At 48.3% G+C, this 23,479-nt stretch overlaps 1 protein-coding gene across 6 annotated transcripts in view; it reads left to right on the top strand.

Moving 5' to 3' along the window:
- The window catches only part of HGFAC (HGF activator), a 1,108,062-nt gene that overhangs the window by 924,892 nt on the left and 159,691 nt on the right, over nt 1-23,479 (top strand). For all 6 annotated transcript variants that reach the window (XM_069632041.1, XM_069632043.1, XM_069632038.1 and 3 more), the window contains exon 13: nt 22,491-22,639. In XM_069632041.1, the coding sequence (XP_069488142.1) occupies nt 22,491-22,639 (149 nt within the window). The remainder of the gene's footprint in view (nt 1-22,490; nt 22,640-23,479) is intronic.

Below are 23,479 nucleotides of genomic sequence, written 5' to 3'. Positions count from 1 at the left end.
CCCAAAATGGAGGACACCCAGAGCACCTGTCAAATTCAGCATGGAGCTGCCACCAGCCCATACCCTGCTCTGTGGGCCACCCACAGGTGCCCAAAAACATACACTAGGGGTACAGGGTTGTACCCCTACCCATGGGTGCCATAAGGGTATCCCATGGGTCTGTTCACCAAGCCAAAAGAGAGAGCTGCACTGCCAGGAGTCCCACATGGACTCCTGGGCAGAAAACATGACAGAACACACGATAAGAAGCAGTAACGGACAAGGATTCAGAGGCCCTGTCCCTCTGATGCATTTCCAGCATCACAGTCACCCCCCCCCAGACTGAGGTGGAGGGTGTCTAATCTCCCACGGGATAGACACCCTCATCCATACGGTCAACATACCTTCTGGAAAGGCCATCTGCATTATCGTGACTCTTCCCTGGTCTGTGCTCTATGGTGAAGTCTGGCCCTTGTAGGCTAATGGATCACCTGAACAATTTCGGATTCTCACCCTTCATTTGCATAAGCCACTTCAGGGGCTTATGATCTGTTTGGACCTTGAAGGTAGACCCCGTAAGGTAGGGCCTAAAACGCCTAAGGCTCCAAACTATGCTAAAACACTCCTTTTCAACAGTAGCCCACATAAGTTCTCTACCCTTGAGTTGTCTACTGATGAATATGATAGGATGTTCTCTCCCTTTGTCATCTAACTGGGACAAGACAGCTCCAATTCCGGTGTCGCAGGCATCCGTCTGGACGATAAAGGGTCGGCTCTAGTCAGGCGCACACAACACAGGTGCCCTACACAGACTTTCTTGCAAGCCATCAAAGGCCCTCTGACAGTCTTCGGTCCAATTAACCTTCCTAGGCTGTTTGGGTGAAGTTAGAGCTGTCAGGGGTGCAGCTATGGTTCCATAGTCTGCCATGAAATTGCGATAGTACCCAGTGAGGCCCAAAAAGGCTCTCACCTGGGTTTCAGTAGTGGGAGTCTCCCAGTTCTGTACATCCTGTACTTTACTGGAGAGAGGTTGGATTTGACCCCCTCCTACCTCATGACCAAGATAGGTAACTTTCCCCTGAGCTATCTGGCACTTTGTGGCCTTGATAGTGAGGTTAGCCCTTTTCAAGGCCTGCAACACCTTATCTAGATGTGTCAAATGCTCTTCCCAGGTGGAACTGTAGACAGCAATGTCGTCTAAGTAAGCCACACAAAAGGCTTCCAGCCCACTGAGCGCATGGTTGACCAATCTCTGGAAGGTGGCAGGGGCATTCTTCAACCCAAAAGGCATGACCCTAAACTGGTAGAGTCCCTCAGGTGTTGAGAAGGCCGTCTTTTCCTTGGCATGGTCCGTCAGAGCTATTTGCCAATAGCCTGAGGTAAGGTCAAAGGTGCTCACAAATTTGGCAGCACCTATGGTGTCCACGAGCTCATCAGCCCTGGGTAATGGGTGCGCGTCAGTTTTGGTGACGCCATTGACTCCTCGGTAGTCCACACAGAACCTCCAATCCTTGGTACCCGCCTGGGAACTTGCCTTGGGGACAAGGACCACTGGACTGGACCAGGGACTGGTTGAGGGTTCAATAACACCCAGATCCAACATCTTGGCGACCTCAGCCTGGATGTGGTTCTTGACGGTATCTGACATACGGTAGCACCTGCTTTTGACAGGCACACTGTCACCAGTGTCAATGTCATGCCTACACCACGGTGTAAGGCCTGGCGTCAGTGAAAACAGAGAGGCATACTGTTGTAGCAAAGCCCTGCAGGCCCTCTGTTGCTCTGTTGTCAAATCCGGAGAGAGATGTACTCCCTCCACTGAGCCATCCTGAGGGTTGCTATGCAGCAAATCAGGAAGGGGCTCACTCTCATCCTCTTCTTGCCCTGAAGCTAGCAAGAGACATGAGACTTCTGCTCGCCGGTGGAAAGGCTTGAGCCGGTTGACATGGAATACCTGAGGGGCTACCCCAGAGGCTCCCATGTCAACCAGATAATTGACTTCGCCCATCTTGGAGATGATCCTGAAGGGTCCAGTCCACTTGTCTGCCAAAGCTCTAGGCTTGGTAGGCTCCATCACAAGGATTTCCTGTCCCGGAGTCCAATCCACTTGCGAGGCTTTAAGGTCATGCCAGTATTTATTCAATTCCTGGCTGGCCTTGAGATTTGCAGTTGCCTGACCCATCATCTGTGTCATCCTCCATCTGAGGCCTAACACATAGTCCCCCACTTGCTTGGCGGGACCTGGAGGGGTGGCTTCCAAGCCTTCTCTGATCAAGGCGAGGGGCCCCGTCACGGGATGTCCAAAGAGTAACTCAAAGGGGCTGAAACCAACACCCTCTTGAGGTACCTCTCTGTAAGCAAACAGCAGGCATGGCAGGAGGAGATCCCATTTCCTCCTTAGGGGTTCTTCCAAAGCCCCTAGCCTGCCCTTGAGAGTTTTATTAAATCTCTCAACCAGACCATTGGTCTGGGGGTGGTAAGAGGTGGAGAACTTGTAGGTTACCTCGCACTCTTTCCACATGGTTTTCATGTAACTAGACATGAAGTTGGATCCTCTGTCAGAGACAACCTCCTTGGGGAATCCAACACGGGTGAAAATGCCCAGGAGAGCCCTGGCAACCACCTTGGCAGTAACAGTCCGAAGGGGTATTGCCTCAGGGTATCTGGTGGCATGATCTACCAAGACCAGGATGAACCGATGTCCACCTGAAGTGGGAGGGTCAAGGGGACCGATGATGTCGATGCCCACCCTCTCAAATGGTGTGCCAACCACTGGCAATGGCTGCAGTGGGACAATGACACTGCCTCCAGTCTTGCCAGACAACTGACAAGTTGGGCAGGTCCTGCAGTGGGACTCCACCTCTACTCCCATCCGTGGCCAGTAGAAATGGGCAGAGAGCCTCTGCTTAGTCTTCTTGGTCCCAAGATGACCAGCCAAGGGCACCTCATGCGCCAACTGCAGTAGGAAGGGCCTGTAAACCTGGGGTACCACCAACCTCTTGAGAGCACCAGGTTCAGGCTTAGTGGGCCCACTAACAAGGAACTCACCCTCCTAATAAATCCGGAATGTCCTAGGCACCTCTCCTTGTGCCTGGGACAGGGCCTTTTTCCTCAGTCCCTCGAGAGAGTGGCACTCTCTCTGTCCCTTACAGAAGTCTGCCCGGGAGGGTCCCCCTTCAGCTAACAAGCATTGAAGGTCGGGATGATCCTCCGGGTCGAGAACCTCTCCCACAGGAGAGTCTTCTGTCTCTTCTCCCACAGGAGTTGAGTTTGGGTTTTCCACTGGACCCAGCCCATCCGGAGCATGGATCCCAAAGGGTGCTGTTGGAACAGCAGGAAGAGAAGGTGTTCCCTCCACAGAGGTGGCCTTCTTGGTCTTCCTTCTTCTTGCCTTAGGCCTCGCCTTTGGCTCGGGTACCTGACTCACAGCCAGACCCGGTGTCACCTGTGACCTAGTGACTGCAGCAGCAGTCATGGGAAGACCATCCGAGATCAACCCCAACTCTACTAGATCATTTCCTAACAGAATGTTAGCAGGGACATTGTCCTGAACCAGGACAGGAAGCTTTGCTGTCTTGTCTCCAATCATGAGTGTGACTAAGGCTACAGGTGATAATTTGGGAGGCCTACCAGCTAACCTGGTGGCTCTCAGAGGAGCACCTACATAGTACTCTGGCTTGAGCAGGGTCCTGTCCACCACCGTCATGCTTGCCCCAGCGTCTCTCAAACCAGTAGAAGGCTGGCCATTCAAGAGGACACTTCTCAAAAACCTACGGGTGTTCTGTGGGATAGTCGCCAGTACTTCTGCATACTGGTCCCAGGCCCCAAGGGACACTAGGGAAATCTCTACCGGAGCACCAAATGTGATCCCGGTAGAGGCGGGGAGGACAGTGGCCTCCACCTCAGACATGGGGTAAGGGTAGGTCAAGCTAACAGCCTGTACTCCAAGTGCCTTACCTTTACACTTGGAGTCACCCCTTCTGTGATCCAGAGCCCCATAGTCCCAACAAGTGCCAGGAGTGTGGGGTACGGTACGGGAACCACTGGAGCCTGCTTTGCAGCAGGTGGACCACTACTCTTATTCCCACCCACAGATGATTTATCCCCACTAGATTTTTGGGTCTTGGGAGAGGAAGGTTTAGGTTTACCCGACTGTGACTGCTTGTGGGACTCCTCAGCTTTCTGAGAGGCCCCCTTTTCTTTGTCCTTGTCCTTCCCACTGGAGTCCTTAGGGGACACCCGGTGGGAGACCCACTTGTCAGCCAACCTAGCCAGCTTAAAGGGGTCCAAAATGTTCTGGTTAGCCACATACTGACACAGCTCTGGTGAACAGGCTTCAGAAAAATGCTCAAAAAACAAGAGGTGGGACAATTCAACAAATGTTTTAACCTTGTATCCATCAATCCACCCCATCATGTTCATGTGCGCAGCACTCACCCAGTCAACCCAAGACACATTCTCTCTTTTCTTAAAATCCCTGAACCTTTTAAGGTATTGGGTAGGTGTCTTGCCAAACTTGGCAATCAAAGCAGACTTCATACACTCATACTGACCCCTTTCTTCCACACTCAGCTTCAGAATACAGTCATATCCAGTTTGAGGCACTCTGCTTAACAAACACTTAGCCCAATCTCTTTTATCAACATCATGAATCGCACAAGCCATTTCAAACGCTTCAATCCGTTGGAGGATATCTGAAACCTCCACAAATACACCAACCAAATCTTTCATAAACTTGGTGGCTGGGGACCAGACACTCTCACTGGTTTTAGCTGAAGTCTCCACTCTAGCTTTCTCTAGCTGGATTCTCTGACATTCAGTGTCCTGGCTCTTGAGTTCAAGGTCCTTATTTCTGAGTTCAAGATCCCTATTCTTGAGCTCCACTTGTTGAGCCAACTCCTCTTTCTTAAGTTCAGCATCTATTTCCAACTTGCGGTATTCAAAGGCCAATTTCATCCTTAATAAATCAAGCTCCAAGGAATTGCTGGGGTTTGGAACAGAGGCAGCAGGTATGGCGGCATTCCCAGAAACAGATTCAGCAAAAATCCCAGGGGCAGAGTCCTCATTGGTTGCATTCCCCCCCTCATCAAGAGTTTCACCATCAGTTTGGTAGTCCACCAGGGCAGATATCAGCTCAGCCCTAGACTTATCCACAAATTCTAACTCCCTGGCTTCACAAGCACTCTAGAGAGCCTCCAAGCTCATCCGAGTCAATTTGCCATTTGCAATAGACTCCATTGTTTGTAATGGAGTTATCTTGTACACAACTAAACCTTAATTTAATAAAGTGCAGATATTTTGTAAGTGGCACGGTTATACACTGATTCTTAAAACCATAAGCATCCCACTGCTGCCACCATTGTAAAGACTGGTAGGGGGTGGTCCTTGCTTCTGCTCTCTATATGGTAGAGGGGAGGAACAGAGGACCCCAGCCTAGATTCTCTATTCGGTAGCTATGGTCGAGCAATCAAGGCCTAGCTTCTCAGGAGGTGATGCAGGCCGGTTCTTAAGTACAGTGTAGTCCCCAAGCCCCCACAAAGGAATGTCCACACACTGAATTGGTTAGAACACATTCTTTATATAATCAATATTCAAGGTTATGTACACTTATCATAATAACTCACTTTGTACTTAGGAAAATCAACAATGGCAAATATATACAATTCTAAAGTGGTACCACCCTTTGTATTAGATCTCATTAAAGTGCATCAACAATACTGTAACAAAGCCCAGTGCATATATTGTTCTGCAAGTCTTATGGTGGAGTCGAGTTCTTCGAAGAGGCGTCGACAGATCCTTCTTGAGCGACCCCCTTTCAAGCGGGAGTCACGGATCGTCGAGAGGCGTCGAGAAGCGTCGAGGAACTCGGCGTTCGGCGGCGGGGAATCGACAGCCCTTCTTGAATGCCTTCCCTTTCAAGCGGGAGACACGGGGCGTCGAACGTCCGTCGAGGAACTCGGCATTAGGCGTCGGGGAATCGACGGCCCTTCTTGAATGCCTTCCCTTTCAAGCGGGAGACACAGGGCATCGAACGTCCGTCGAGGAACTCGGCGTTCGGCGTCGGGGAATCGACGGCCCTTCTTGAATGCCTTCCCTTTCAAGCGGGAGACACGGGGCGTCGAAACGTCTGACAACAAACAGGGTAGAACGGCGTCGACGAGGCGGCAGCTTCGATCCGAGCGGTGCTTGTCGGCGTCGGAGCGTCGGCGTCCTGCAAGGAAGAGGCGTGCGGGGCACCTCGGTGACAATAGTTCTGGACCGCAAAGAGTGTGAGGAACTGTGGCCCAGCAAGGGCGTCGAGTCGTTCGAGTCTTTGTGGTCTTCGGGTGGCGGGAAACCCACCGGTGGATTCTCCTTGGCGCGTTGGTTGTCCTCGACTTTCTCCGGCAGGACAAAGCGGTCGACGATGGGGGCGAGGGAGTCCTTCGATTCGAATGTTCTTAGGCAAAGGAGCGGGCGGCTGCAGTCGTCGGCGGCACGGCGTCAAGTGGTCCCCACGGCTGGGCAGCCCACGGCTGGGCAACACAACTTCGACGGGCCTCCAGCGGTTACACAGACCTGCGAACCCTGGTCGACGGCAATGGACTTCGACGGCGGCCATGTCCGGGTGCTTCACTTCGATCTCCTCGGCGGTCCCGTCTCGGGTCGGCAGCCTTTCGAGGGTCTGACTTCCAGGGCGCTTCGGCGAAGATGGAGCGGTGCTCGATGGTCCCTCGGAGCACGGGAAGAGGGCGCCTTACCAGGTCCTCTCTCGGGTCAGTCTTCGACGATTTCAGCAGCCTTCGGATCGGTCGAAGGAAATGCAGCAGCAAGTCTTCTTCTTTCAGCTGGACGTCGAAGATTAGCAGTTCCAGTTACTCTTGAGTGGAGACTCAGCTTCTGAACGCTTCTGAACAATTACCAGTGGTGAGAGGTCCCCAGATATACTATTCTGTCTCTCATCCACACTGCTGGCACACACTCAGCAGCCAATCATACAGAAGGGCATTCATGCAGTCAGTCAGCCAATCAGGCACACAGTGCATTCAGGCCACACTCCTCCCTTTCAGACACTCACAACAAGGAATGTGGATTGGGACAAGTAACCAGCCATTCAACACTACGCACTGCATTCAGGCCAGTTTCGGGCAGGGCTGTCTCAGTCTTTGTCTCTCATGCCAGAAACCAGACAACCACAACAATGAGTGTATATTGGTCACACACTCCATTCACCCAGGTCCCACCCACAGGAGGTACCAACAACATACTGTCACTGGGAAGGCTCCAGTCAGTCTAGCTGGGCCTTCACAACAACACCATATATGGAACTTCCACCCAAAAGCCAGTCAGGGAGAAGGGACAGAGTCAGGGCTTCCCAGGACTTTGGGAAAACAAGGTAACAGGCAATAGAAAGCAGGAGGCCACAGGGGCCATCTTGTTTCTTATCAGGAATCAACTGATCCCAATGGCAGGGCCTGGGTATCCCAAAATGGAGGACACCCAGAGCACCTGTCAAATTCAGCATGGAGCTGCCACCAGCCCATACCCTGCTCTGTGGGCCACCCACAGGTGCCCAAAAACATACACTAGGGGTACAGTGTTGTACCCCTACCCATGGGTGCCATAAGGGTATCCCATGGGTCTGTTCACCAAACCAAAAGAGAGAGCTGCACTGCCAGGAGTCCCACATGGACTCCTGGGCAGAAAACACGACAGAACACACGATCAAAAGCAGTAAAGGACAAGGATTCAGAGGCCCTGTCCCTCTGATGCATTTCCAGCATCACAGCGACATTGGCCACCAGGGCCACCCTAGCTGAAATAAAAACCCAGCTTTAAGAATTCAAGCGAAACACAGAGCGCAAGGTCAAATATTTTGCTAAAACCCACTGAGGCCAGGAAATATGGATAAGGAGATTGACCGGGCAAGCTACTAGCCAGCACGGTACATGCGGAAAGAGGTCCAGATCACGTAATAGGATTCCAGTATAAATCTAGTCAGATAAAATACTCAGACCAGGGTGTCAACAATGTCTGTAAGCAGTTCTATGAATTGCTGTACAAGAGCAGATGGCTGACGAGGGCCTGCAGTCCATCTTGGATGCCATCCTGATATCACTCCTCTCAGATAGCGCCAAGGAGCAAATTAACACCCCCTTCATGGTGGAAGAAATTCTGCAAGTAGTGAAGAGCCTACAGAGATATAAATCACCTGCCCCTGACGGATTGCCTGCCAAATTCTACACTGAATACTGGGCCCTCCTGGCCCCCTATCTATTGAAAGTATGGCGGGGGAGTCGGTGCAGGTGGAATTTCTGCTGACATACAAAAAAAGTAGCAGGTGCCCCTCTCTCGAAAGGACAAGCCATGATAACCTGTTCAGTGGTTTGTAACCACTCTGAGAGTTTGCAGCCATCTGCTTTTTGCTCACGGTACCTTTCACAGATGGGAAATATCCATTTGCATATCAGTCTTTGTCCCGCCAACATGGGCATTCCAGCACCGAAATGCTATGAAAATTCCCTTCTGAACAAGAGTACCAACAACAAACCCATACACGTGTTTGAGCCTTGTTCGGCCTCATCAGTGAGGTGGAGCTGTGCCTCTCTGAGCACAGTGAGCAGGTGTCCACGTCTGGTTGCCCCCAGGTAACTTAGGGTGACCAACCCTAAGTTCCTCCCAAAAATACAAACAAGGTAGCAGGTGTCCCTCTCTCAAAAGAACATGATTACCTGTCCAGTGGTTTGTAACCACTTTGAGAGTTTGCAGCCATCTGCTTTTTGATCACTGTACCTTTCACAGATGGGAAATATCCATTTGCATATCAGTCTTTGTCCCGCCTGTAAAGACTGGAGGGGGTGGGTCTGTACTCCTGCTCCCCATATGGTAGAGGAGAGGCACAGAGGACCCCAGCCAAGATTCTCTATTATTGGAAAACGTGGTCGAGCAATCAAGCCCTGGCTTCTCAGGAGGTGATGTGGGCTGGTTCTCAAGTAAAGTGTAGTCCCCAAGCACCCACTAAGGAATGTCCGCACACTGTATTAGTTAAAACACAGTCTTTATATAATTAATATTCAAGGTAATGTACAATATCACAATAACTCACTTTGTACTCGGTTATCTATAATGGCAAATCTCTACAGTTCAACGTGGTACCACAATTACTATTAGATCTCTTTAAAGTGCATCAACTGTATGGTTAAATGTCACACAAATCAGTTCGTAGAGGAAACCAACAATAGAAATAAGAGGAAAGCAGTTGGTTAGAACAGTTGGCAGAATACTGGCCCTGCTACCTAGACACAGTTCTGTGTGGAGATCCCCCCCACCTGGGCAACCTGTAGAATAAAGATATATCCCAAGCCCAGTCCATATATAGTTCACAAGAGTCTTTCCAATAGTTCAGCAACCCCAAAGTACCTGGCATTGTAGCGTTCCTCGTCGGAGAATCGACAGCCCTTCTTGAGTGCCCTCCCTTTAAGGCTCGAGTCACGGGTCGTCGAACGTCTGGCGAAGAACAGGGTAAACTATGGCGGTGAAGTGGCAGCTTCTTTCCTATCTGTGCTCGTCGACGGGGAAGCGTAAATGTCCTGCAAGGAAGAGGCGTGCGGGGCACCTCAATGTCGATAGTTCTGGACCGCAAAGAGTTTGAAGAACTGTTGCACAGCAAGGGCGTCGAGTCATCGGCATCTCTGTTGTCTTTGGGTGGCAGGAAACCCACTGGTGGATGCTCCTCGGCGTGTCGATGGCCTGGACTTCTCCGACGGGATAAAGTGGGCGGCGGTGCGGATGAGCGTGTCCGTGAATCGAAAGTTCTTAGGAAACAGGAGCACGGAGGTTCCGGTCGGTGACGGCGGTCGTCGCCGGTGGCAGACAACAGTCTGGGCGCTTCTCTTTGGGATTCTGCGGCAGTCCCCTTCTCCGGTCGGCAGCCTTTCATAGGTCTGTCTACCAGGGAGCTTTGGCAAAGATCAGCTGGTACACGATGGTCCCTCGTAGCTCGGGAAGATGGCGCCTTACCAGGTCCACTCTGGGTCAGCCCTTGGAGACACAGCGGCTTTCAGATTGATGAAGAAGAGCACCAGCAATTCTTCTCTTCCAGCAGGCCAAAATGAGGACGCTCAGGGTACCAGTCAATTCAGCACAGAGCTGCCACCAGCCCGCACCCTGCTCTGTGGGCCACACACGGGTGCCCAAAACCATACACTATCGGCTCAAGGTTGTACCCCCACCCATGGGTGCCATAAGGGTATCCCATGGGTCTGTACACAGACCAAAAGAGAGAGCTGCACCTCCAGGAGTCCCACATGAACTCCTGTGCAGAAAACACGACAGAACACAAGATGAAAAGCAGTAAAGGACAATGATGCGGAGGCCCTGTCCCTCCGATGCATTTCCAGCATCACACTGGCCACATGGGCAGTCCAGTACCGAAATGCTATGGCAATTCCCCTCTGAACTAGAGCACCAACAGCAACCCCATACACGTGTTTCAGCCTTGTTGGTCCTCTCAGATAGCGCCAAGGAGAAAATAAACACCCCCTTCATGGTGGAAGAAATTCTGCAAGTAGTGAAGGGCCTACCGAGATATAAAACCCCTGGCCCTGACGGATTGACCACCAAATTCTACACTGAATACTGGGCCCTCCTGGCCCCCTATCTATTGAAAGTATGGGGGGGAGTCGCTGTAGGTGGAATGTCTGCCGGACACACTCGGGGAGGCCATAATTATAGTACTACTGAATCCTGGTAAACCCAAGTAGTAATGCGGCTCTTATAGGCCACTATCCCACATAAACGTGGGCAGTGAAATTCATGCCCTGATACACCTCTATCAGGCCAGGTTCGTACCAGGTAGATCCACATCATTGAACCTTAGTCATCTATTTAGTATCATGTCATGCATAACACCCACGGCACAAGCAGTGGCGGTAGCCTTAGATGCCCAAAAAGCGTTTGACACGTTTTCTTGGTGGTTCTAGTTTGAGATGTAATGCAGATGTAATCTGAGCGAGTACCTTACTCAATGTACTAAGTTGCTGTACACGTCACCAGTGGCCACGGTACGGGTCAACGGGATACAGTCTAGACCATTCATACTGAGCAGAGGGACACAGCAAGGCTGCCCGGTTAAGACATTACTATTCGCACTGGCGATCGAACCAATGGGTTTTCTGATAAGGCAACACCATGGCAAGTGTGCGATTTGGATAAGAAGGTCTGCCCGAGATCATCTCACTATACGCTGATGAGGTGCTTTTATATTATATGTCAGGGGCTCCCATGTTAACGTAAACCCTGTTATGGAAGATGTCACACGCGTGGGTCAATATTCAGGTTTTGTTGTGAACTGCAGGAAATCTGAGGTGTTCCCCCTGACTGACTGCACACCACGCCCGCAGGGGGTGTTTCCCTTGCAATGGTTGACCTACTGATTCAAATACCTAGGTGTCATTGTTTTACAGGACATAGAAATGCTGCTGACAGATAACTACATGGCTGGGGCCAGCCATGCACATACAAAAATGTAATTGTGGTTGAAACTACTAATGTCACTAGCTGGGTGTCTGGTGGCAGGGAATGTAGACATGAAAACCACGATACTGAACACCAATTATAACGATGATTGTCCCTACGACTCTGTCCAGACAATGCTTACTGCCTGGAGAGCCATTTTCAAGAGACCAGCCGGTGCATACCCTGCTATCATTGGCTACCACTTTGTGGGTTCCCGGTCCCTACATGGGATACCACACTGAGGGCTACCTGGGCAAAGCTGAACTATCAGTCAACAAGGGACCTGTTCCCAGAGGGCCACTATTTGACTCCACACACTTGGCTCCCGGAGTATAGGGGCACACCAACAGAACTACAGCAATACTACCAATTGCGGGCTGCTGTATAGAAAGCGTGGGAAAGTTACCCATTGGAACCCCTGAAAAATATGTTGGTTACACTAATACCTTGTTGGGAGGGACTCCCAGGTATGCCAGAGTATGCTACGGGTCCGCCGACTTTGTGGGCCCAACACCCTCCCCAGATCAAACAGAGGACTCAGCTAACAGCAAGTAATACTGCAGTTTATCGCAAATAAAGTTAACATGGATCAATACAAGAAAAATGAGAATTCTCTGATATGTCTCAGCTGCCCATGGCGTACAGCACAGTTTTCTGCTACTATGTCATCATCACTTGGGCCCTTCCCCAAAAAACATATCAGCACGAGGGATTGGGTATCGAAAGTACTATTACCTATAGGAGAACCCTATAAGGGTCTTCACATGTCAGGTGGCTGGCCTGCCCCACCCCCAAGAAACTGTCTATTACAATGTTGCAGAGTAGTGGGATTACCATTGGCTCATGACCCTTGCCATCCACCCCTGGGTTTCTGGACTGTGATTGGTTAGAGCTGATCTCCCCAGGCCTGGGATCGGAATTGGTTCTCACCTCGCTGTGCACCTCTTCAAGGTGATGTGAAAGGATTATCTGTCTGCATTGTAACTTGTGTATACCACCTTTGCCTATGAGAATGTGCTCCTTATGTCTCAACACTTGTTTCAGTCTATGTCTGGCTCCCCTTTCCCACCATGGATGACTGTCCATTGTCTTGTTTTGCTGCACCACGTGTTTAGGGACCACAAAATCTTGCTCCTCAGCGTGCAATTAGGAGGATGTATTTCGTTTCTCTGCAGCGGGTCCCCTTGTTGTCTGAGATTGGAACGTGTCCATGTATCTCTGACCTTGGATGTGAGCCTGCTTCTTGTTCCATGCAGCCTGAATCAGCTTTGCTCGTCTCATGCTCAGTGGCTTGAGGACTGCTGTAATTTTCCTAACCTTTATAATGCGGTTTCTACATTGTCCATTTTATGCTGGATTCTTCATATGTTAATCACACAGGGTTCTACCAGGTTCCATATATATCCCTGTAGTCTCATAGGGTTATTCGTGTTAAGCATCTGCTTGCTTGCTCAGGATCTCTTGAGCCTTGAGGTTCTGCATTACTGCTTTCAGCCAATTAAACATTTATAAATGCATTGACAGTATGTATGTGTATCTGTCCTCTAGCTATAGAACTGTGCTCGCATGTTCTTCATGTATATGAGTATGTGTTTGTGTGATACAGTGCAGGACTGCGAGTGTGCTTCATGTCTAACGCTGCTACATCGTGGTGTCACTAATGATGTCAGCACTGTGGCTTCCTTGTGCTTAGTCGAGGCTGTCTATATAGGTGTCTCTGTCTACGATCTCTGGTTCTTCTCCTATATCTGGGAATATTTGGATTGTATTTGATCTGTATGGCTGCCTGAGAGGATGCCTTTCAGTGTACTTGTCGTTCATGGGTGCACTCGGGATTCGTCAGAGGATTTGTGGCCTTTTGTCTCAACATGAATCAGAGGGGCATTTTCGGGACCCTCTCTTCAGTCCCTCGTCTGGTCAACCTGTCAATCACATCATGATATGTTAAGCCTTTAGCTCTCGGTTGCCATATTTTCGAAATTCCTCTGAGGTGTCCATAGTAATTCAAGTGATCGTCAAAAGTCCACTCAATGTAACTGCACACTCCTTTCGGATTGCACTATATCCACTTCCCTTCATAGTACTTCGCATCAAATGGATCATCTAGTTTCATTGCCTCAAGTGGGAAGTGTGGACAGTTTACTATTCCTTCTCTCAGCTTGTCTCTTTCCTCCACTATTTTGTCCTTAGCTTCTCCTATGTTCACATCCATCAGGACCTTCATTCCGATAGTTTTCTCTGCTGTCTTCTTGCACTGGGCGATACAGATCTTCACCATGCATAGTGTCATTAGTGCCAATATCAGTGCTCCTGTAATTACCTTCAGTCCGTCTGCTAGCCAGGATGGCATTCACGACCACAGGTATGCTATCCAGCTCTGGTCTTTTCCAGTCCCCTTTGCTTCCTCTTCCATCTTGGCATGCATATGAGATGGTTGGGTTACAGCTTCTGTCAGTGTACCGTTGTCTTTGTCGTTGGCAGGTATGAATGTGCAACAGGAACTCCCAATTATTGCTCAAACTCCTCCTTCCATTGCTGTGAACATACCTATTCCTGGAGGGCCATCAACCTTTCTGCCCAGAGTTCTTCCTTTATTGCGTTGAACCCATTCACTGCGGAATTTATTGTCATCATCAGCTCCCACCGGATAATCTGCAGCCACTTTGAATTCCTATATGTGTGCAGTAATGGATACTGATGCGAAGAACATTTGCGTTCTGCTAAACAGTCTTTGTTAGGCTGGCACCTCATCCAGAGCTGCTGCTGACTTCAATGAGAAATAGTTGCTTCTTTTCACTCTGCTTATTTTCACCGGCCTTTCCCTTTTGCCTGTTTGTTCTTTTTCCACAGAACTTTTCTTCCTTTTGTTAGTGTCCATCTTCAGGAAGTCATCAAGCTTTACATCCTTTCGTGGCACGACCAGTGATGGCATATAAATGTGTACCAATGAGCAAACTCCTCCCCTGTTGGGTGGCAGCTTCTCGAATGCCTTGGATCTGCATGCCCAGTAGTGATCCATCAGTATTGCAGTGTCAGTCTTCATTGCTGCATGCTTTTCTATGCTCCGGCATCCTATATTTTACCCAACTTCCACCTCACCGTCATTTTGATAATAGACTGCTGGCGTTTTCAGGGGTCTTATAGGTATTGGTCCAGCTTCGTTCTATACCCAAGTGAGCAATTTTGCACTTGCATACCACTCCTTCAAGCATTTAACATTTTCTTCCTGTACCTTATTCACTGGTGATTGTGCTAGAGTGAGCGCCTTGCTTCCCACCACTCTATCCTTCCATCCATCTTCTGTGTAGACTTGACCATACACGAGCATTTGTGGTCTCTCCCAGCACGCAGGCTCTCCTCCTATTTCTTTCACCATCGTCCATGGGCAGGGAAATTGTTTTAACGTTATAGGCTTCATTTCTCCTTTCTGTGGCCCATCAGTTATATATTATATTGCGTCATCCAACTGCCAATAATTGTTCATCATGTCGAGAGTTTTTATGTAGCTATCTACGTACCTGAATGTCGCTTGAGACATCCATCTCAATGTCGCTGTTTTCCCTTGAAATCTTCCTTGAGTTGTTACCATCGACAGGTACATCAGGCATTGCACTCCGGCAGCTGGTATTTCAGTTGCTATAAACGTTCTGGAGGCACTCATGGCATAGGGGATTAATGAGCAGACAAAACAGCTCTCCCCAATGGATTCCTTACCTACATTTGTCATGTGCTTGTACCACATGTTATTAGACACTCCAGCATTGTCTGTGAGATAGAGATCTACCCCCTTCATGTCTGTGTCAACACTGTGCTTACCTCTTATTACCATGCTTGCAGTGCTCCCCTGTCCACCTGACATGGTCGTACTGCCTGCTGGGGTCGGGGTAATGTTAGTAGAGGATACAGCGGTAGCACTAGCAACAAGTAATATTCTCCAAAATATAAATTCAAATATTCCACTTGAAATAAAGAGACACAACATAATAATCACATTTTTCATTGCTTTTTACCTGTGCTGCTAGATACTTTTGTAGCTTTAAGATAAAGTTGCCCGCCTGAAATACGAAGAAATTAGCGTTATTGTGTTAGTATCAAGTTAATTTTTAAGCCCTGTGAACTCTATAGTCGTTGATGGCGAATTTGAACAGCTGCTCCCACAAGTCTCTAATTCCACGTTCCCTCAATATGAAAAGAACAGAAGGATTTCCTTGTCCACGCTGTGGGTACACTTGGGCCAGATATTCAATAAAGGCAATATAGTATACTCTGGGTGAACTGGCCCGAAATCTGCTGGGTCTTCTCACATTGTGTACGAATTGGTTCGAGAAAGTATCAGGGTAGTAGTCAGTTGGTAACATAAACAATCATCAATTATCACAGTCAGCTTTCTCGAAGCATGTATGTAGAGAATAAAATAACAAGCAGACAGTGTATCCTCACTCTATGTATGCAGGCCGTTAGTTCCCTAGCTCTGCTGCCCTCGAGGGAGTAACCATCGGATGTCCTTTGCTCGGCAGTGTAAGTTCAGAAATATCGCTTTGCTCCTCCGGCTGTTGATCGGCCAGGTGAGGCCTATGCTTTGTAGGGTGTGACGTCTGAGATACGATTCCAAACTTTCTTTCCCTCTAGCTTAACTGCTCGAACTGTCACTCTTTCCACTGTGTAGGGGCCTGTTAATCTATGTGCGTCCCACCTTCGTAAAAAGTTCCTCAGTAAAAAGTTGTTCCCAATGCTTAGAAGTTTGTTGGGCACACTGTCTTTGGGTTCACTGTCACTGTTGCTGCCTCTGCTGTCTTCTGGGTCTCCTCAGTGTTGTTCTACCTGGTGAGAGTGCCCTAGTGGGAGGATCCAGTGGAAGTCACATGCGCCGGCCTGTCACCAGCTCATGGGGTGTTAAATGGTGATCGGACACGGGCTTGTTGCACGATGCAAAGAGTGCAAGGGGTAGGCAGTGGAGCCAGTTTTTCCTTGTGCTCTGATTTGTCTTCACGATCATCTCCTTCAAAAGGCCATTCAGGTGTTCACACTCCCCATTTTCTTGTGTGTGATAAGCACAGGAGAAATTATGTTGAATGCCCAGCAACGTAGTGATGTGCTTGAACATTTAATTGACAAAGTGAGGGCTGTTGTCAGACTGTGAGATCTCACACATGTCCCATCTTGGGAACACTTCCCTGACCAGAAATGTTGCTGCTCTGAGAGCGTCAGGATGTGAACAGGGGACTAGCCTCAGTGCATCGAGAGAATGGGCACACAACCACTATCATGTAGCGGTACACACTTTGATCATGTCAACATAGTCAACATGTAGATGCTGAAATGGGCCAGCTGGGTGAGGTATAGCTCCTCTCACAACTCTCAACGTATGTCCTGCAGTGTACTGCTTGCATGTCAAATAGTTGCTTACAATTTCAGCCACTTGTTCTGCCAAATTAGGACAGAACCATGTTACTCCAATATGGGCAGCAATTACCTCCTTTCCTGTGTGTTGGATAATGTAACTGGGTCACTGCAGTGTTCAATAATGCTAGTGGCCCTTTTACGGTGTTACTTTGCCACCATAGGGCATCTGTTGGAGATACAGTACATTCCCTTGTGGTCCACAGTTATTTCTCCTCCATGGGTGCAAGTCCCTGCAATTGCATGATCTGTGTCTCTGGTAATACATTGTACCCTTCCTTTAGTAGCATTCTGGTATAATCTTGTGCATGCGATGCAGTCTCCATTTCTAGTTGCTCCCCAAAATATGCTGCACATTTTGCTTCTGAGTCTGCTGCTTCGTTTCTCCTTGAGACAGGATCTTACCCTCGCTTGTGTGCCTGGCACTTCACTATGGCTATCTGTGCAGGGTATTGTATAACCTCTATTAGTCTGCCCAATAACAGTGCATGCTGTACTGGAGTCCCATCAGCTCTCCTGAAGCTTCTCCTCATCCATCATGCCAGGCCTGAGTGTACTGTTAATGTCACATAGGCAGAGTCGGAGTACACTGTCACTTCCTTTCCTTTGCTATGCTCCAGTGCTAGTATTAGGGCCATTAATTCTGCTGCTTGTGCTTAATAATCTGATGGCTATTGTGCACTGGCTTCTACCTAACTTGTTCCATCTTCCCTCAAGCTCACCACTGCAATTCCTGTAAACCTAACCCCATCTGTCTGGTCAATTGTCGAAGACTCACCAATGTACAGCACGTCTCCCCCCTCAACTGTGTCCTCATGTACTTTGCGGGTGTCACTGAATTCCTGTATATTTCTGCACAGTCGTGTGTGTAGTCACCTTCCTGCAGAACATATGCGAGAAAGATTGCTGAGTTAACCAGTCTGCACTTCACTATCTTTAGTAATGCGTTTGATAGTAGCAACTCGCATCCTGATGCTCTCTGTGTTGTCAGTGTGCTCTTTGGCTTCTGCAGTATTGAAAAGAGGGCTTGCTCAATGTAAAGCATGGAGGTGGATCCTATGGTAGTCCCTGCTGATTTCTCCACTGCGAATGCAGCAGCATCCAGTGCTTGTTTGCACTGGTAGTGTCCTCTCATTACTCGGTCGAGCTTCCCACTGTAGTATGCTTTTGGCAGGTGCCCCCAAGATTGTTTTCTGTTTCAGAACTGCCTTCATTATTACTCCATCAGTGTGTGTAAACAGGAAAAATTCATTTTTGTAGTCTGGGATCCCAACACTGAAGCTGTGCATATTGCTTCTTTCAGCTCCCAAAGGCCTCATTCATCTCAGTAATCCAGGTTATTGTCTTGTGTTTTTTTTTGTACCTCTTTCAGAGCACCCAATAAAGGCCTGGTGCACACGCTGTAGTCAGAAACCCATGCTCTACAGTAATTGCACAACCCCAAGAACTGCTGCATTTCTCTCACTGTTGTAGGTCTGGTGGTTTTACGTATTGTCTCCTCCCTTTCTCGTGTGAGCTGTTGGCCATTTTGGGAAATCGGCTGTCCAATGTAAAGCACGTCCTTCTGACAGTATTGTAGTTTGGCCTTGTCCACCTTGTATCCCTTGTCAGCTAACACTGTCAGCATGCACACTGGGTCCTCTCTACACTGATCTTCTGTCGTGCTGCAAATCAGAATGTCGCCTATGTACTGCAGGACTGTGCTTTCCATCTGTACATTGCCTAGGTCCATCTGGAGGACCTTGTTGAATATGGAGGGTGACTCGCAGTACCCTTGGGGAAGTATTGTATGTTGCCACTGCTGGTTTCCATACACAATGGAAGTCTAGTCTTGTGAGTCTGGGTGTAGTGATACTGAGAACAATGCATTCTTCAAGTCTATTTTGTGAAACAGGCAGCTTCCGCAGGAATGCTGCACAGAATTGTCACTGGATTTGGGACAAGAGGATATTCTGCCTCTACAATGTTGTTTAGGGTGTGCAAGTCCTGGACCCCTCCTTTGCTTTTTTAACTGGGCTCTCTGCCGTATTGCACAGGGATTCTGATGGTACTAGAATGCCTTGCTCCAATAGTGCTGCAATCATTTCATAAATGCCCTCGTCTGCCTCTTTGGAAAGTGGATACTGTAAAATTGCTTCTGGTGTCAACTCTATCTTCACTCCCCACACTCCTTTCAGAAGCCCCACATCATAGAAACTTGTTGTCCACAGGATGCTGGACACCTTGGCCAGATCATCTTCGCAGAAGGATGGTGGTGCTTCCAGGGCCATTGCCATCCTCTGTGGTATCTCTCTGTAGTAGATTCTCACCCAATGACACTCATCTCGAACACCATCTGGTGCTCTGACCTTTTGACCCTGAATAGTTCTTAGTCTGTCACTGTGGTTAGTCTGCACCCTTCTGCACCCTTCTGCCACCGCAATAATGGCTCACCATAATCGTCCTCTGTCGTCCATCATATGTACTGCTATCCACTCATCTCTCACAACCACTGCCTTAATTTCCATCCAATGGTATCTATGGTCTGAATAAATACTTGTTTGGGACACGCCAGATCTTCCCTTGAATCCTTGGGAGCCATGCTATTGCAATCTCAGTCCCGTACTTGAACAGCTCCTTGTCTACTGGCACCCCCCCTCTGTACCTTCCGTCCACAATAGACTTAATAATCTCTCTTACATTGAGCATGTGTATCCCTGGTGTAGAGCACACTATCCTCTTGTCCGTGAATCAAATTGTCATGTTCAACCTGCTCATGATGTTTCTCCCCAGAATGTTTACAGGTGTCTGTCAAGAGTTCAGTAGAGGCAGAGACAAATCGTGCTCCCCTATAGAAAGGGAGATATCATCTGTAAAAGGAACCACTATCCAAGCCCCTAAATGTTCCCTCTCGAATGCAGGACCTAGTTGCCTCTGTGTATATAAGAAAGGAAAAATGTTGTCACCTATCGCCACCCCTATGCGAAGTTCCTCTGCAGAGTTGGGTGTGATTGACAGGATGGAACACATCAAGTCTGTCTGTAGGCTGTCCTATTGAGTGATAAAAACATACTGTTCCCTGTAAATGGGTTGTTCCCCAATATGATTACCCCCCCCTAGTTTCCTGATAGGGACCGTTGCCATGGAGTCCATGTTTGGCATTGTGTCGTCATTCTGCTGCATGCTGTTCTGTATCTGTGGTACCTGCTGTGTGCTACCTTGAATTTGTGGTGCTTGAAAATACTGGGGCAAGGGTGCTGGCATCTGTGGTATCTGTGTCATAGGCTGGTGTGCCTGCGGGTGTGTGCTCTGTCCTTGCTGTTGCTGGGGATGACCCTGTGTGTAATAGTCATCATATGTCTGCTGGTACTGTGCTCCCCTATTCTGCTGTATCCCCCTGCTTGTACAAGCTACGGAAATGTGTCCCATCTGCCCACACGTCCAACACTGTGGCAGCTCTCTCCCTTGCCCTTGGAAACCCCACACATGATATCCTGGGCCTTGCTGCACATGTCGCCCGTACCCTCGAAAACCCAGAGGGAAACCCCCTTGGTTATGATGTATCTGTGGCCCGTACCCTTGTCCTCTCAATGCCCCCCCTATTCCTCTGAACCCTTGCTGCATGTTTCCCCACCCCAATCCTCCTGCCATGAGCAGCTGTGGGTACTGTTGCATTTGTGCTCCCTGGGCGTTCGCACTTGTCAACACCGCCACTTCCATGGCGTTGTTCGATAGTTTTTTTCTGCACTAGTTTTGCTTCCTCTAACTTCCTTTCTACCGCCTTCTTCTTTAGTTTCTCTTGTAATATCCTACAATGAGGAACAGTATTTCTAAGTATTTCAATACAGTATTTCAATGACGTAAGCAGTATTTCTGGCCAAGATTTTGCTTCCATGCCCACCAACTTCCTTAGCTGCTTCGATGGATGTTTTGTCCCATGGTTCTCTAGTTTCAAGGCACCAAGGCTGTTGGATCGCCTGAATATAGTGTATAGTGCAGCCCTGCTATTTGCAAACGGCGAACCATTGTGCACCATGTTCTGGTTAGTCACTCTGGGGAACCCCGCCCTTTTCCATACATCCTTTACCACTTCTCTGAGGAACACCACTAAAAGTCCCTTTATGTCACCCACAGCTAACCCTGGCCCACTGTCATCCTTTCCATCTCATATATCCATTTTCCAGCCCCCGCTGACAATGATGGTGCCCCGGCCTTCTCCTCCCCGCCACCCTGTACAGCTGTACCCCTCCACTGTGCCACTCTGTATCCTACCCCCCGCTGTATATCTGTTCTGTTTTTACATCTTGCAAGCACTCCGTAAAGCGCTCCATTGCTTCTCGAAGCTAGGTCTGTGCTCAATAAAAAACATAATAATAATGATGATAATAAGATGGCTCTGCAGTGAATGCTCATCCTGTAAATATCAACAGCTCTATGTCGAAAATAACAAGACTGTGCTTGTTTGAGAGTCAGTGCCTGTCACAGCATCCATCTTCTAACCTGGCAAATATTAATTCAGTTATTTCTTATCATCATATGGTATGTGTTTTCAAGTTCTGGAAAGGCTTTCCCCATGCAAAAGTAACCAGTGTATGTACCAATCAGTAGGGAATCGAAACATGTATACATACTTGCCAACCCTACATATTTAGGCAGTGGGCTACTGCTTTTTAAGCTGCCCTACATCCTACAGATTTCAGTGACAGATCCTACTGCTTTTTACAGTGGCAAGTAATTTATGTGACTCTAAGGCAGGCTCCTTGACAAAGCATGCAACACATTAATTAGTCTGTCTGTACAGTGGACTGGTAGGTGATTACTTTGATTGGACTCAAACCAATCCTTGACTCTGTCCTGCAGTCTTGCCGAGACAACCCTTAAGTGACCCACCAGTGAAGGCAATTGACAGAGTTTAACACCATCACACAGCATCTGCCTATCAGACTGAGGGGGATATCAGTCACCTTGTCATTCACTGTTCACCTTGCAATAAATACGTACTGCCTGGGCTGCTTCTACAGAGCAGTGGCAAACGTTGCCTACCAGCTCTGCGTGATTACCTTCTGTAAAATTAGGTAATTGAATTTGGTGTTAAGTTACCATTCAGAATTATACCTTTTTCACATTTGAACATCTTTCCATATTGTGCTGTTTGATGGGTTGAGTATTTTAGAATGCTTTAATGATGCTAACATTGTATGTTTTGTATTTTCCTGTGATGTCATTGTTATGGGAATTATTATTTTTGAAACTTCAAAAATACTACATCTTTTTGGTCACAGAACGTTGGCAAGTATATGTATAATTACATGTTTCACCAAGTCCCCCTGTTTTCAAACAGCTCATTGGCTCTTAAGAATTATCATTGTTGGAGCTTCGGTTTCAGACGGATGCATTCATCTTGCTTGACCGGCAGCTGGGAACCCTCTAAATATGTACCTGCCATAGGCTGGCTGGGAAAGAGCAAGCTGTCTCTTGCCAAACCTAAATAAGGAAAACGATGCCTCAGAAATAGTTGTATTGATATTGTGTGACCATTTCTTCGATAGGTTTGTATTTATGTAGCTCTCTTCTGCAGTGGCCTACATGCATTACACTAAATATTTTCCTGTAACCATTGCCGTTTCAAATTGCAGAGGCGGAAGAGTATTCGAACCACTTGCAGCAAGCAATCGTTCCAATTCTGCCAGATAATCAGTGCTGCAGCCCAGAAGTGTATGGCAGCGAAATCACAGAGAACATGTTTTGTGCCGGCTACAGTGATACCAGGATTGATGCGTGCCAGGTAAAGCGTCACTTCCGCTGGGCATAGTGCTAGATGGATGCTTTCTGAAGGCTTATGTCTTACCTGCATGCTCAATGTTGCATCAGATATCCAACGACTCTAGTGGAGCAATCATGTTATTTGGGAATTTTAACTCATCTATTTTTGGACTGCCCTTTTTCAAGGGAAAAGCAGACATTTGTTTTATTCATATCTGTAAAGCACAAACATATGTTTTAACTAACAAAACCAGTAACAATTTAAAACCAATTGAAGGGCAGGTATTTTGCCACCAGTGAGCCTCCTACTTTATGACGCCACCCTTTTAATTCTTATACTGTCACAGAGAGGAATCTCTAAGCCTGAATATTCAGAAGGTGTAATGGACGGGCTGGAAAGGGGGGTACGTGGGCAGTTGTCCCCCAGGCTGGTTAGATTGTTTCTCTCTGTGGTGGCAGAGTTGAAGTATGTTTTTTTAAAACAATTGAAAAATAAAATCCTTCAGAATCCAGCTTGCCTCAAGGCCTCCACGCCTTCTTTGTAGATACAGTGAAGCATTCTTCTTCATTTGAGCAATGTTGCAGGTGTGCCTGGGAGGTCGCCACACGTGGGCCTCCACAGGTGTGAGTGAGAGACAGAAGAGGCGAGGATGCAGGTCCATGTTCATACCGCACAGTGGCAATGCATGCATTTAAATGACAGGCTCTGTGAACTTGGATGGTAGTGTTGCCACCACTGAACCCCATACACCATCGCTCTGTTACAATCGTCAACTGCTTATCATGACTCTTACTTACCGAGAAAGTAAGAGTCCATAGCATATTCAAGTCTGTCCTCAGTTTCATTCTGTAAGAAATGCTT

The sequence above is a fragment of the Ambystoma mexicanum genome, chromosome 6q (genome assembly GCF_040938575.1).
Source record: "Ambystoma mexicanum isolate Mex_15411 chromosome 6q, UKY_AmexF1_1, whole genome shotgun sequence".
In the NCBI taxonomy this organism is placed as follows: Eukaryota; Metazoa; Chordata; class Amphibia; order Caudata; family Ambystomatidae; genus Ambystoma; species Ambystoma mexicanum.
The sequence above is the reverse complement of the archived record's forward strand: the minus strand, read 5'-3'. Positions and strand labels throughout refer to the sequence as shown.